At 48.1% G+C, this 14,272-nt stretch overlaps 1 protein-coding gene across 1 annotated transcript in view; it reads left to right on the top strand.

The window, feature by feature from the left end:
* The first annotated feature begins 3,174 nt into the window (after positions 1 to 3,174).
* CFAP77 (cilia and flagella associated protein 77) overlaps positions 3,175 to 14,272 on the top strand; it is a 150,037-nt gene continuing 138,939 nt past the window's right edge. Inside the window, exon 1 of the mRNA XM_068983425.1 lies at positions 3,175 to 3,366. Coding sequence (XP_068839526.1) covers positions 3,175 to 3,366 — 192 coding nt within the window. The remainder of the gene's footprint in view (positions 3,367 to 14,272) is intronic.

The following is a 14,272-nucleotide window of genomic DNA, read 5'->3' as shown; positions in this document are numbered from 1 at the left end:
GGTGACCTCAGGGGTGGGCAGGGGTGAACCGGTGCAGGGTCTGATGCACGTTGAACTTCTGTGAAAGTTAGAGCTAGAAGAAGCCTCGAGTATCTATTCCGATTATTCCATTTCCACTGTGTCCTGAAGAAACATAGTTTATGATTAAAAGTAAAGTTTTAAGCAGGTCAAGTCAAAGACAGAATGCATGCCATGCAAACTTTTTAGCCTTATTACACAGTGAACATAATCACACCAGCGACGAGACTTCTCATTGAATCCTATAACAACCCCCGTTGTAGGAATCTTTATTAGGTGATATCAGCCTTACCTTGGGGCTGAGAAAGCTAGAGCTCGTGTAACTTGTCCCAGCGGACTTATATTGCCCCCAGCTAGGATTAAAACCTGTGATCCTTCCATTACTCCAGGAGCCTACCCCTTGCTGTACCATTTGACCTTCTCTGTTTAAGCTGCCAAGCAGCTTTGATTAAAAAATGAACAAGAGGGACTTCCTTTGTGGTCCAGGCACTAAAAACTGCACTTCCAACACAGGGGGCTCTGGTTCCATCCATAGGGAAGTAGATCCCACATGCCGCAACTAAGAGTTCACATGCCAGCAGCTAGAGATTCCACGTGCTGTAACTAAAGATTCCAGTGCCATGACTAAGACCTGGCACAGCCAAACAAATATTTTTTTAAGTGCGTAATGTACATATATGTGAAAACCTGAAAGCAAAGTAGACTAGAGAAACCGTAACCCTGAGTCATACATACACACCACGCTCAAAGGCTGTTCCAGGCCTTGGATGAGCAGCTGAAATTCCCGCTTGCCCTGGAAATGCAGTGCTGGTGTTGTCCACTGTTGGTGGGAAAGGCCTGAGGGCAGGTTTGTTGTCTGTGCAACTAACTCTGTGGTGAACCCCTTACCCAGAGCCTTGTAGATACTTGCACATTTAATGCAGGTGATAATGATGAGTGAATGACCCCACAGAAGGCTGAAACTAGAAGGCAGACCAAACATCCAGGCTAGTGGTTCCCAAAACAGTGCAGCAGTTACTAGGAAGCTCTTAAAAAGTGCAGATTCCCAACTTTGCACACGGACTGCATAGTGTGTTAGTCGCTCACTCATGTCCAACTGCTTTCAACCCCATGATCTAGCCATGGATGGGCATGAATTCTGGAGTGGGTTGCTATTCCCTTCTCCAGGGGATCTTCCTGACCCAGAGATCGAACGAACACAAGTCTCTGGCATTGCAGTCAGATTCTTTACCCTCTGAGCTACCACTGTATCACATTAAAATCTATTGACATAATAGCATTCTATAAGAGAACGTCCTTATTCTTGGCAGATACATGTATTTAAGGTCAAATATGATACTGTCCCCCTGGAGGAGGGCATGGCAACCTGCTCCAGTATTCTTGCCCCATGGACAGAGGAGCCTGGTGGGCTACAGTCCATTGGGTTGCAAAGAATCGGACACAACTGAGCGACTTAGCACAAATGCATGATACTGTCTGCAGATATTTTCAAAATGATTCAGCAGTGTGTGTGTGTGAAAGACAATAGGGCAAATACTAAGGACCAGTGAATCTAGGCCTTGCAGATGGTGACTGCAGCCATGAAATTAGAAGACGCTTGCTCCTTGAAAGAAAAGCTATGACCAACCTAGACAGCATATTAAAATGTAGAGGCATTACTTTGCCAACAAAGGTCCATCCAGTCAAAGCTATGGTTTTTCCAGTAGTCACATATGGATGTGAGAGTTGGACCATAAAGACAGCTGAGTGCCAAAGAATCGATGCTTTTGAACTGTGGTGTTGGAGAAGACTCTTGAGAGTCCCTTGGACTGCAAGGATATCTAACCAGTCAATCCTAAAGGAAATCAGTGCTGAATATTCATTGGAAGGACTGATGCTGAAGCTGAAGCTCCAGTACTTTGGCTACCTGATGAGAAGAACTGATTCACTGGAAAAGACCCTGATGCTGGGCGAGATTGAAGGCAGGAGGAGAAGGGGATGACAGAGGACAAGATGGTTGTATGGCATCACCAACTCAAAGGACACGAGTCTGAGCAAGCCCTGGGAGCTGATGATGGACAGGGAAGCCGGGAGTACTGCAGTCCATGGGGTCACAAAGAATCGGGCATGACTGAGCGACTGAACTGAATGAATCTAGGTGAAGTCTACACAGATTTTCATTGCACTCTTCTTTCAAAGTTTCTGTAGCTTTGAACTTAAAAAAAAAGGGAAAAATCCGAAAGGGAAGGAGTATTAAAATGCAGATTCCTAGAACCCATTTCCAGATATTCTGATTCAGTGAGTCTGTATTTTTCAACTTCTCTTTTTTCTGTTGCACAAAGTTGGGTACCATTGATTTCATTCAACTCTAGACTTTCCTCACTACCCATTTCACAGAAGAAAACAGAGGACTCAAGAAGACGACTAATTTGAGATTAGCAGTAACATCAGTCCTAGAATGCAAATTTCTATTTCATCCTGAAACGCATAGCAGCCTGCCCTGGGGTTGTGTGTGTGTGTGTGTGTGTGTGTGTGTGTGTGTGTGTGTGTGTGTGGCGAGGGAACGGGGCGGGGGGTGGGATGGAGACGGGGGAGGGGCGCTGGGAAAAATGGGATGGGGTGGAGAGTGGAGGGGAGTGTTTTAACTAGGAAATCAGGTGTAAATGGTCCTCTAGAAATCCGTCGCTTTTAAAATCTGTGTAGACTTCACGTAGATTCATAGCCCAGTGGTGATTCCTGAGTTTTCCTCGAGTAAGAAAACTCAGAAACAGGTCCAATTAGGTGGCCGCCAGTAAGTTTCCTGTAAGTCAATCAACCTGCTCTGTTCTAGCGCCGTTGGCGTCCCGTCGCCACGGAGACGGGCGGTTCCATTTTTCCTTAAGGGGTGGTCATGATTTTCTCCCCTTTTCAAATCCATAGCGAGGCTCCCAGAAGACGCTCTCATAAACCTACAGAGGGGTTTTTGTGGGTCTTAGCTCTCCTCGCAACGAGGTGGGGGAGCGCGAGGTGGGCAAGCCTCCCTCCGGATGGAGCCCGGCGTCCGAGCCTACCCCGGGGCCCAGGTGGTGCGTCCCGGGATTGGGGGCTCAACCTGCTCAGAGCTCCGCGGCTGCCCTCCCTCAAGCTGGAAAGCGCGCTGAATCCAGCGGGCCGGCCGACTCCCAGCCACCCCCCAGGATGCCAGAGGCTAGGAACTCCTGCCAGGACCTCACGCGATGGAAGAAGAAGCCGCCGGTCCGCCGCACGGTCAGCCAGATCTGCCCACCCCCGCGGCGGCCCCTGACCGTGGCCGACATCCGGCCGGGCATGGAGAACGAGAGGCTGGGGGTCGTGCGGGATTCCATGTTTCAGAACCCGCTCATCGTCAAGGTGAGGCCCGCCCCACACCCACCGGCCCCTTTGCGCTCGTCCCCTCGACTCGCGGGGTCGCGGGTTTCCACCTGTTTTGCCCGGGTCCCACCGCTCCCGCCCGAGCGCGGCGTTGGAAGCTCCAGCTCTGGTTCAGACAGACCTGGAACCCCCCGTCCCTCGGCCTTGGTGAGGTCAGTGGCAGGCCGCGCAGTCTCGCTGAGCCTTAGTTTCCTCATCCTCAAAGTGGGTCGAAAATGGAACTCTTTCAAGGGAGTGATCGGGCAGATCGCATAAGGTAATCCCTGCGGGACCGCCGACACGCGCGCGGTAAGCCCTCCACGTTGGCGGCTGCTGTTCGCATATGTATTCGCCCAGAATGAACCCAAGGGGTGACAGACTGGTTGTCCTTACCACCTGCCAGCCCTCCCAGGGTGCAGGCCTCCTCCTCCCTCAATCCTCCTGCACGCCTGGGCTGCTATTGTGTACGAGGGTTCTGTATCTATCCTGAAAGTATCACTTCCGTGTTAATTTCCACCCGGTCATAGTCTTATGCAAAATTACGACCCGAAGCATCGTCCCCACACCCACAGCCCCAAAGCGCAGAACTCTCTGCCATAGGGGGCCCACAGGCAACGGCGAGAGAGGGAGGCGCAGTTTCCAAAGAGTTCGCCTCCCCTTTGATCGCGAGCCCCTCGCGTTAGTCACGTTTGCAGACTAGTGATCACCCAACGCCGTGGCATCCACGCGCCTTCCCGGGATGAGGGCGCCAGGAAAGTCAAGTTGAAATTTGGCGCTAGGAAAGCAGGTCATGCAATTTTACCTTACGCCACTGGAGGGCAGTGTGCCTTTAAAAATGCGCGCAGCTCCCCAGACGCCGGAGGTGGAAGGCGCAGGTGATAACCGTGGATTCAGTAGCAATTATTTATCTGAACGCCAGGAGCTGCTCAGAGCCCAGAGGTTTTGGTTGTTGTTTGTTTGTTTTTGGTACAGGGAACCTAGGCTATCTTAACATCGTAGTAAGATGAGCTGAGTTAATTGGCTCCTTTGAAAACCTTGACTTTCTCCTCTTGCCTTCTTCAAACTATCGTTATGTTCCTGGGCCAGCAGCTGGGAGAAACTGGCTTGTTTCACTGGACATTCTTCCATCTAATATGCTCCCCTTCTTTGGCCACCCAAAGTGGAGCAAAGTTCTTCACCTGAGAGTGAGAATAGTCACTCTCAGAGGACAGGTGCCTCCCACAGATGAGATCAAGATCAGACATTCTGGGATCAAGAGAACATCAACGTCCCCACCTCTGATCATTGCTTTCACTCAAGCAGTTACTGATGGGCCAACACCTTCCTACTTCAGTACAAAATGGACAGACAACATGATGGAGTTATTCTCTATGGCGAATTAATAGTGTGTGATACCCGTCCCAAGCTACCATATATACATAGAGACACATATATAATATCGGTATCTGCGTAGATATGCAGGTGGCACTGTGGTAAAGAGTCCGCCTGCCAGTGCAGGCAGATGTAGGAAACAGGTTCAGTCCCTGGCTTGGGAAGATCCCCTGGAGGAGGGCATGGCAGTCTATTCCAGTATTCTTGCCTGGAGAATTTCATGGACAGAGAAGAATAGCAAGCCACAGTCCATAGGTCACAAAGAGTTGGACGTGACTGAAATGACTTAGCATGTACACACACACATACACGTATGTTTTGCCTATATGTGTGTACACATGTATGTATGTACAATATACATGTGTATGACATGTATTCCCAGGTGGCTCAGTGACAAAGAATCCACCTGCCAAGCAGGAGACAAAGGTTCCCTCCCTAGGAACAAAGGAAGATCCCCTGGAGAAGGAAATGGCAGCCCACTCCAGTATTCTTACCTGGGAAATCCCAGGACAGAGGAGCCTGGCGGGCTGCAGTCCATGGGATTGCAAAAAAGTCGGACACAGCTTAGCCACTGAACAACAGCACAAGCTTACATCTCTAGGTAAAAATTCCTGTACCTTTTCCCTTTTGCTTGTACTGCGTATCCAGAAAGACAGCATTTGGCCTCTGGATGGCGCTAGCTGCACAGCTTCCAGACATTCAGTCCCAATTCCTGAACCTGAGCTTTGGGTTGGAAAATGTACAGGAGTCAGTGGCCTACCGGTGGGGGTTCTGTCTTCAGGGCCTGAGACACAGAGCCAGCAAGGACTGGGCTCGAGCAGCAGGGGGCGTCCTGGTGACTGTGCCCAGCTTGTCTCGTTGGGGCAGCTGGACTTCTTTCTTTCCTCCCTCCAGTTTTTAATGGGCCCTAAGGTACAGATAGAGGATGAGATGGTTGGATGGCATCACCGACTGGATGGACATGAGTAGGAGTAAACTCTGGGAGTTGGTGATGGACAGGGAGGCCTGGTTTGCTGCAGTCCATGGGGTCGCAAAGAGTCGGACACGACTGAGCGACTGAACTGAACTGAACTGAAGGTACTTTCAGTAGCAGTTAAGATTTTGTCCACATTTCAGTACTGACCTCTGCTGCCAGATTTTCTATCAAAACCTGACCTAAGTCAAAGTTGCAGAAACCCTGAGCCCGAGGAGTAACCTTGACTGTTACCTTCTCCTAGGCGTGCTGAGGCTGCGTGGTGGGCTCTCTGTGCAAGGTTCTGGCGGGACTCAGGATAGAAGCGACGTTCCCTGGCTCCCAGCACAGCTCTCCTCTTACCACTTCAAACTCCAAACAGCTTCCTGTATTTTAAAGAAAATTTAAATTATGAAAAAACTTGGGGAGGGAGGGTTTCAGCTCTCAAGGAAAGGAGAAGATTGAAAGTATCCAAAATGGTGGAGCCTTAAAAAAAAAAATCTTTTCAAAAATAATATATCACTGAACTTTCTGTTGAGGCATGGCTTATGGATTTCTTCACTGTGGCATGTCAGTTTCACAAACGCAGATTTTCAGACCCTCCTTTCTGTGCGCTTTCTCACTGTGTGCAGCAGAGGCAGGAGTGCCCTCTGCCCAGAGGATGATTGGAACTGAGATATATTTGGGTTTTGTGTCACTCTGAACCTGAAGGCTGTATCTATATTGGGAGAATGTAACACCATAGCTATAGTCATTTACTACCCCAAAACTGGGGGTGTTATTGCTCAGATTGTTTTCTCCAGTGAATAGGATCAGGGCTTTTTTTTCATTTAAAATGCAGACACACTGCCTTGAACAAACACAACGGTGCTGTTTCACACCCATGGAATTTACGGGGACGCACACATATCAGCTATTCAAGAATGTGTCTGCAAGATGCCACCGTAACCAAGTGAAAAGTGAAAACCTCAGACTTCCAAGCGATATTTTATCAGCAAATGCTCAGCAACTGTTTGCCTCATTTAAAACCAAGCCAACTGGCTATTGAGTGGGGCTGGTTGAATCAACCCCGTGTTTTCATGTGGCCCCCAAGAAGATGTAAATATTTTCCACTAGAAAGGGCTCCTATTCTATTGTATAAAGTGATGTGAGCCAGTTTTCCTTCAAATGTGATTCTCTGGGAAGAATAAAATTAAATAGAGAAAGAAGCCAGCTTCTCCCTGCTTGATTCTCATTCCGCCAGAACTCTGTGACTCAACATAGGATCCTGCTCCAATAGCCTTGAAGGCTCCTTCACAGAACCTGTCAGGGTTCGCCCTTCCTGCCAGCCGAACTCAGCTGATATCCTGTCAATACAATTATGGGGAGAGACTGTTTGGTTGCTTCGCTGACAGCCTTGAATCTTCTGTTGCCCTAGAGAGGCAGGCGCGGTACAGGGATGGAATTTATTGAATTGAGCATCCTTAGAGAGTGCAAATGATCACGGCACCCGAATTTTTCATAATTTATCACTGACTTTGTTTTTCTGTGGGGGTTTATGTCACAAATAAGAAGTGTATGCATTTGTAAGATAGAGTTACAGAATCACATCATTTGGGGGCTGGAAGGAGGCTTACAGCCATCTAGTCCAATTCTTTTTTTTTTTAGGATCTTAAGGCTCAGAGGAGGGAAGAGACTTGCCCAAGGCGCTACCCTGACCTGCTCACCAAAGTGGGGTGAGACTCACATCACCTGGCCTCCAGTCCCGGGCTCTTTTTGGCCACAATGCACGATTAGCTAATGAGTGACGACCCTGATTGGTTATGTATCTGTAGCACAGGCAGTCAAAAGATGTTCACCAAGGAGTCTGATTCCATTATTGTTTCACGCAACATGCCTTTCAGAGTGAACTCTACTAATTTCTTGGGATTTGTTCAGAGTCAAGAAATATTTACTGAATGTTTATGAAGTACTCAGCACCATGCTAAGCTCTGTTGAGGGCATAGAGGCAAATTCAGAGCTCAGCTTTTGCCTGCAAGAGTTAATTATTCAGCTACAGAGATGGAATATATATATATAAATACATATATAAAATTATTGTTGTTGTTTGGTCGCTGAGTCACGTCCAACTCTCTAGCAACCCCATGCATTCCATATGTAGCTCACCAGGCACCTCTGTCCACATATATATGTGTATTTCATATTTATGGCGTATATATACATGTGTGTGTATTGTATATATGTGTATGTGTATGTATGTGTATACACCCTTCCCGCCAGTTGGACTCAGCTGATATCCTGTCAATACAATTATGGGGAGAGACTGTTTGGTTTGCTTCACTGACAACCTTGAATCTTCTGTCACTCTGGAGAGGCAGGCAAGGTCTCTTTGGTTTGCTTGGTATATGTGTATATATGTGTGTAACACATGTATATTTATGTGTGTGTGTGTTACTATTGTGTGTGTGTATGCACACACACACACAGATAATAATAAGACAGGCAATGTCATAGGTTACCCCTTGTAAGTTTCAAGTTTCTGCACTACCTGGAAGTGTTCAGATTTGGGAGGAGGAAACCCTGAGCAGGACTTGAGAGGCTTTATAAAGGAAAAGTCCTGAAACTGGACCTTGAAGGGTGAAAAGATAGATTCTGGTCCTGGGGTAGAGGTGGAGACTAGGAGAAACCAAGCCTTCTAGGGCTGTTTGATTCCACCCTCCTCAGGTCCTAAGTGTTCACAGATTTCCACCCCAACCCCAACTGAGTTCTAGGTCCTCAACCTTGGCACCACTGCTGGGATCGTAGTCATCGTCATCACGAGGAAGCGTTTATTTAGAGCCAGTGTGTTCAAACTGGATGCTTGACAAAATTAGGCAGCCACACTAGGAACGTAACGTCTCTAAGAAGTATTGATGCTGGTGGACGTCAACGCGTAGGTAGAGACAGATGCAAACAAGATGGGCAGACCCACAGTCAGGGGAACATCCCCGTGCGGGTCAGTGTCTTTTTCATGTTCGAGGAAAGCGTGACAATGTTACATTCCGCTTCTGCACTGAAGACAATGTGCCTCTGATTGTTCAGATGCTTTTACATTCAATTTACAGAGTAACGGGAAAATACAGCATGAGGAAGGGGCTGAAATTCCACCACCGTCCTAATGACAGTCTCAGCCAGCTGGTGGGAAGCTTTTATTTTCCCAGGGAAAGCTGTGGGCTCATTCATCCCTGGAACTTTCTCTCTTGGTCCTTTTTTTCTTTTCTCTTCTTTTAAATCAAAACTTCTGGCTTCCTGGCACCCAGGCACATCCTTTAGTGAGCAGGGTGAGTGAGCAGGGGCTGTAGCAGAGCCCAGCCCTATGGCTGTTTCAGAAAGCAGGCTTGCCCCCTCTCAGGCTTTTTACCATCATGGTAGGGGCGCAGGTTTGGTGGGGAGAGGCAGCTCTGCTTGAGACCTGCCTTCCTCTTTGTCCCTCTACAGGAGGCCTTTGGCTCTCAAACTTCAGGACTTTGGGTTCCCCAGGATGAACCCAGCTCCTTTCTAAACTCTCAGATCGCTGGCAGTAAGGCTGTTCCTCTAGGAAGAATTCTGAGTCCCATATGGACAAGTCAGCAGTTGTTTCCAGCACCTTCCAGAAACTTTCAGGCTCAAGTACTGCTCACTCGTAGACTTTAGGCCATTTTTCCTGTATTTGAAAGACAGAATTTTCTCCATTTAGGACTGGCTCTGTGGAAATTTCAAGCCCCTGTTTCCTATCACAGTGGTTCTCAAATCGGCCATCTCTTTCTAGCAGCATGTGTTCTCATAAAGTGTCTCACTCAAACTGCTTGTTAAGAAAATGCACCTTATAAAAACCCCGAAAATGCACCTTTAACTGTTTAAAAAGTATAATGGGAAGGCAACTCAATTAAACGTGTTCTATATGGAGACCCTAACTTGTCAGGTATGATTTGAGTTGGTTTGTTTTGTTTGTGCTGGCCCTGAAGTGAATGAGTCACAGACTGAGGGGGTTGGAAGCAAGCTCAGACCTGGCTGGACTTTTGAGACTGGGTGATTCCGTTCCTGGAGGCCAGTGTGCAGAGCCATCGTCCAGCCCTGGGGACCTGGCTCTGTGAAACCCTAGGTTCCTCTGCTGGGCCGTCACTCCAGGACCCTCTGGCTGGCTGGGCAAAAACAAGCCAAGGTACAGTCACAATTGTACTGCATTTTGGTGGGTTTTAGCAGATATTGTGAGTGTTGTGTGCTTCTTGCCTGACTTGTATTAAATATTTGTAAAGAAAAAAGAGATGCAAGCATTTGTTGACTGTTGGTAACAATTCAACTTTAGAGAAATTGCCACCTGACTCCTTTCAAACATCAGAATTTGTGTGAACAAGGACTGTGAAAACAATTCCCGGCTACAGCTTGTGTTTTCGTATGATCACAAGAGATGCAGCTGTAAGTTGTCTGCTCAAGCAGGAATAAAACTGCAGCCGCCACACTGGAGAGGAAGGCGGTGTGGATGGCAGGCTAGAGCCGGGCCAATCCCAGGGCGGGTTCTGTCTCAGCCGCTTTCTTGCTGTGCCATGTGTGAGGTTACTTACCTTTGAGCCTCAGTTTCCTCCCTGTAAAATGGGATGTTATAGTCAGCATCAGCCGTGGGGGAGTCATGAGGATTCGATGAGATGACTCATTAGAAAAGACCCTGATGCTGGGAACGATTGAGGGAAGGAGGAGAAGGGGGAGATGGTAGGATGGCACGGTCGACTCAGTGGACTTGAGTTTGGGCAAACTCTGGGAGATAGTGAAGGATAGGGAAGCTTGGCATGCTGCAGTTCATGGGGTTGCAAAGAGCTGGACATAATTTAGAGACTGAACAGTGACAAATGAGATGACACGGCTGTGCCAGGCTCAGGAGGGCACTGAATAAGGGGGCACTTTGGTTATTTTCCATCATCCTGCTTCCAACACTTAAGTTCCTCAAAACAACCTTATTCTCATTAACTGACCTTCAGTAAATGTCCTTAGTCTGAACTACGAATGTATCATGAAACAGATCCACTCAGGGGCTTACTCTTTTCCCCTTTGGTGCTCTTTTTTGGAAAATACCATTGCCCACCCCATCGGATGTTTCGTAAAGCCGTGTATCCTGGAACAGATGGGTGCGCCCTGGCTAAGGATGAAGACAATCCTACTTCTAGCTCTCGTGAAGGTTCTTGGGCAAATGGCTTAATGTCTGAGCCTGTTTCCTCATTTGTAAAGTATGAGTGCCAATACTTACCTTGTTTACTTCTCAAGGATGTAAGGAAGACAGATTTGAACGAGACACTATCTTACAGAAGAGATTAGGGCACTCTAGAAGCAGAGCAGTGGTTCTCAACCTCGGGGGGCAGTCTGGCTCCCCAAAGAACATCCAGCCATGTCAGAAGAATGCTTTTGGTTGTCAGAACTGGAAAGGGCGCTGCTAGTGGCTAGGAGCCAGGGGTGCCGTCCAACAATGCACAGGATGCCCGCCCCCACCACCCTAAGAAAGAAATCATCTCCCCAAGTACCAATAGTGCTGAGGCAGGGTTTCTCTAAAACCCTGAACCAGAAAACATCAACATGTGGAGGATTCATTATTAGTTCATCTGTGGTCCAGGGTCTCTTGAAAATTTAACACAAAGAAGATAGAAATGCGATGCTTTAGTTTAATTGCTTCTGTCCCCCAACTCCATTCATTTTATGGCCATATAATTTCTTTTAATTTTTAAAAACTTTTATTTATTGGCCATGTGGCACGTCTTGCGAGATCTTAGCTCCCGGACCGTGAGAACCGTTGGAACTTTTATGGCCATTTAAAATCCCTTGCTTTCTTTTTTTAATTTAAAAATTAAAAAAAAAAAATTTGGACCATTTTTAAAGTCCTTACGGAATTTATTACAATGTGGTTTCTGTTTTATGCTTTGGTTTCTTGGCCATGAGGCATGTGGGATCTTAGCTCTCTGACCAAGGATTGAACCCGCACCCCCTGCGTTGGAAGGCAACATTCCAGCCACTGGACCACCAGGAAAGTCTCTCAAACCCCCCTCTTTGGCTTCATCTCCTTTCCCTTCGTTACACGTTCCATTTGTTTGCTGGTTTCCGTCAGGGCTTGTCTATCTCCAGCCTCACCCACGTTGGAGTGAAAAAAAAAAGCATCTCCGGCCATCCGCAGATGTGGCCCGGTAATTCATCAGCTCAGCTGGTTAGCGTGGGGCGGTTTGTCGAGTGGCCACTGGCCACCACGCACAGGCTCTGTCTCCCTGGCTCGTCGCCTGCCACCGGCTTGTGTCGGTTGCGTTTTTCTCAGCATGGACTCATTTAAGATTTAAAATGGAATTGATTTGGTTCATCGGAAATTAAACTCCTGGTGGACCGGAGCTGCAGCCCAGCCCATACGCTCTTGTTGTGGCACTACCGACAACATTTCAGGGGAGCAGGTCAATGTGCTTTATAAAGAAAACAGCTGTATTTTTCCACCCAACAGTTTAAAGGCCTATCAGGGTTTGGTCAAGCAACTGACTGACGTGGGTCAGTGAGCAGAAAGGTCAACATGAAGGGCACACGGGGGAGAATAGCTAACCAAGAGCATTGTAGAAAACACATCATGAGCCCAAAAGGGATTTTTTTGATCTTTTATATGAACCAAACAATACATATTGGTGGGGAGTGGGCGGGGGGTGGTGGGGAGGCCAATGAACCCAGAAGCGAACAAGATGAATTTCTTTGTGTGGATCAAAACCTTTTGTGTTTGTCCAGAAGAATGAAAGTGAAGAATCAGAAGCGCTTTGATTTAGAGGTAAAACATTCATGAGAGGCCACATCACTGCCAGGTGGCTGGCCCTTTGGAACCAATGGCACAACGTCCAAGCTCTCTAGCCACATCAGAGAAAAAGCCCCAGCTAGCTAGCCAAAGCTCAGAGGCCGCGACCTCTCACAAAGATGCGGGCACCCCAAAAGCCACGGAGAGAGGCGATCTTACGGCCAGAGCATTGCAGTTAAGGGAACTGGAAAACTTGCTGGCAGCTTTTTGGGTGAGTTTTGCTGGACCCTAGTCAGTTTGGCCATATTGCCGCCTAAAATGCCGTCTTAATGGTCCCGTTTAACAGCTGCCTTCATGCATCCCCGTGGTCTCCCACAGATCTTTAAGAACGGAGACACTGACTTTAAAACATTCGTTTTGGTGTGTGCTTGAAGCTGTCAGTGAACCCATCTGTCAATGAGCAAATATTTATTGCACACCTATAATGCACAAGGCACTGGTGGAAACAGGAGAGGTTTAAGGGTTCGTTTCTAAGGAGTTTATGGTCCAGTCAGGGAAAACTAGACTTGGTGCATTAAGACGACTCCTAAAAGCTATTAGAGGCGGAAGGAGGGGCTCTGAGAGGCGTATCTGAGGGTGAAGGCAGGGCAGTATGGGAGCACCCAGGGCAGCTCTGAGAGCCTGTGCACCTGGGCTGGGGCTGCAGTGTGGGTTGGATGCCAGTGGCTGGACAGGAGAGGGGGGGGCACCTGGGGAGGAGCTGGCCTGAGCAAGGGTCTGAAATGGACAAGAGAAGGTGCAGCCTTTACTCAGTGCTTGAATTAACAGAATTAACTGCTTGTGTATCAGACACAGAGCAGGGCACCAAGGATACGGGGGTGGGGGAGGGGTGTAAACCAATCTGGTTATGGGCCTTGCTGTCACAGAGCTTACAAACTCATAGAGAGAAACAGGCATTAAACAGCAAAGCCTGGCTGGGCTTCCCAGGTGATTCAGTGGTAAAGAATCTGCCTACCATTGCAGGAGACGCAGGTTCGATCCCTGGCTTGGGAAGATCCCCTGGAGGAGGAAATGGCAACCCACTCCAGCATTCTTGTTGGGAGAATCCCATGGACAGAAGAGCCTGGTGGGCTACAGTCCACGGGGTCACAAAGAGTTGGACATGACTGAGTGACTGAGCAAGCACCCGGTCTGGATGGATTTGTGTTTAGTGCCTGAGGGCAGCTGTGCCTGGATGGAGCAGTGTGAGGGACGGTCTCCTAGACTGGATGACTTGAGCTGAATCTTGACACCAAGACGAGCCAGGAGAGGTAAGATGGGGGCAGGGGCAGAGAAAGGTAGGTATTGTGTGGCCTGCAGCGTATGCAATTCGGGGATCTCTTTTTAAGTAACAGTACAGGGACTTCCCTGGTGGTCCAGTGGTTAGGGCTCAGTGCTTTCACGGCAGGGATCCAGTTTCAGTCTGTGGTCTGAGAACTAAGATCCTGCAACTTGCATGGTGAGACAAAAACAAACAAACAAACAAACAAATTAATTAATTAAGAAGTGAAAAAGAAATAGTATAAAACTAAAAATGATGTTGGAAATGAGATCCAAGGCCTTGGAAGGAGCCACGTGCAAAGAAGGGCCCTGAAGTCTAAGCTTCGTTAGTTTCAGGGTGAATCAAATTTGGACTGAGGGAAACTTTCTGGGAAAAAGGATGGCATGTTCATGGGGAGGTGGAAGGGGGGAAAATGCACTGAATTGTCAGACTTGAGCATCCTCAGTTCCTCTTCAGGCTATGTGTCATCCATCCATCATCCATCCACCTGTCCATCCACCCATCCATCCACCCATCCATCCAT

Source organism: Capricornis sumatraensis, chromosome 1 (genome assembly GCF_032405125.1).
Source record: "Capricornis sumatraensis isolate serow.1 chromosome 1, serow.2, whole genome shotgun sequence".
Lineage (NCBI taxonomy): Eukaryota > Metazoa > Chordata > Mammalia > Artiodactyla > Bovidae > Capricornis > Capricornis sumatraensis.
The sequence above is the reverse complement of the archived record's forward strand: the minus strand, read 5'-3'. Positions and strand labels throughout refer to the sequence as shown.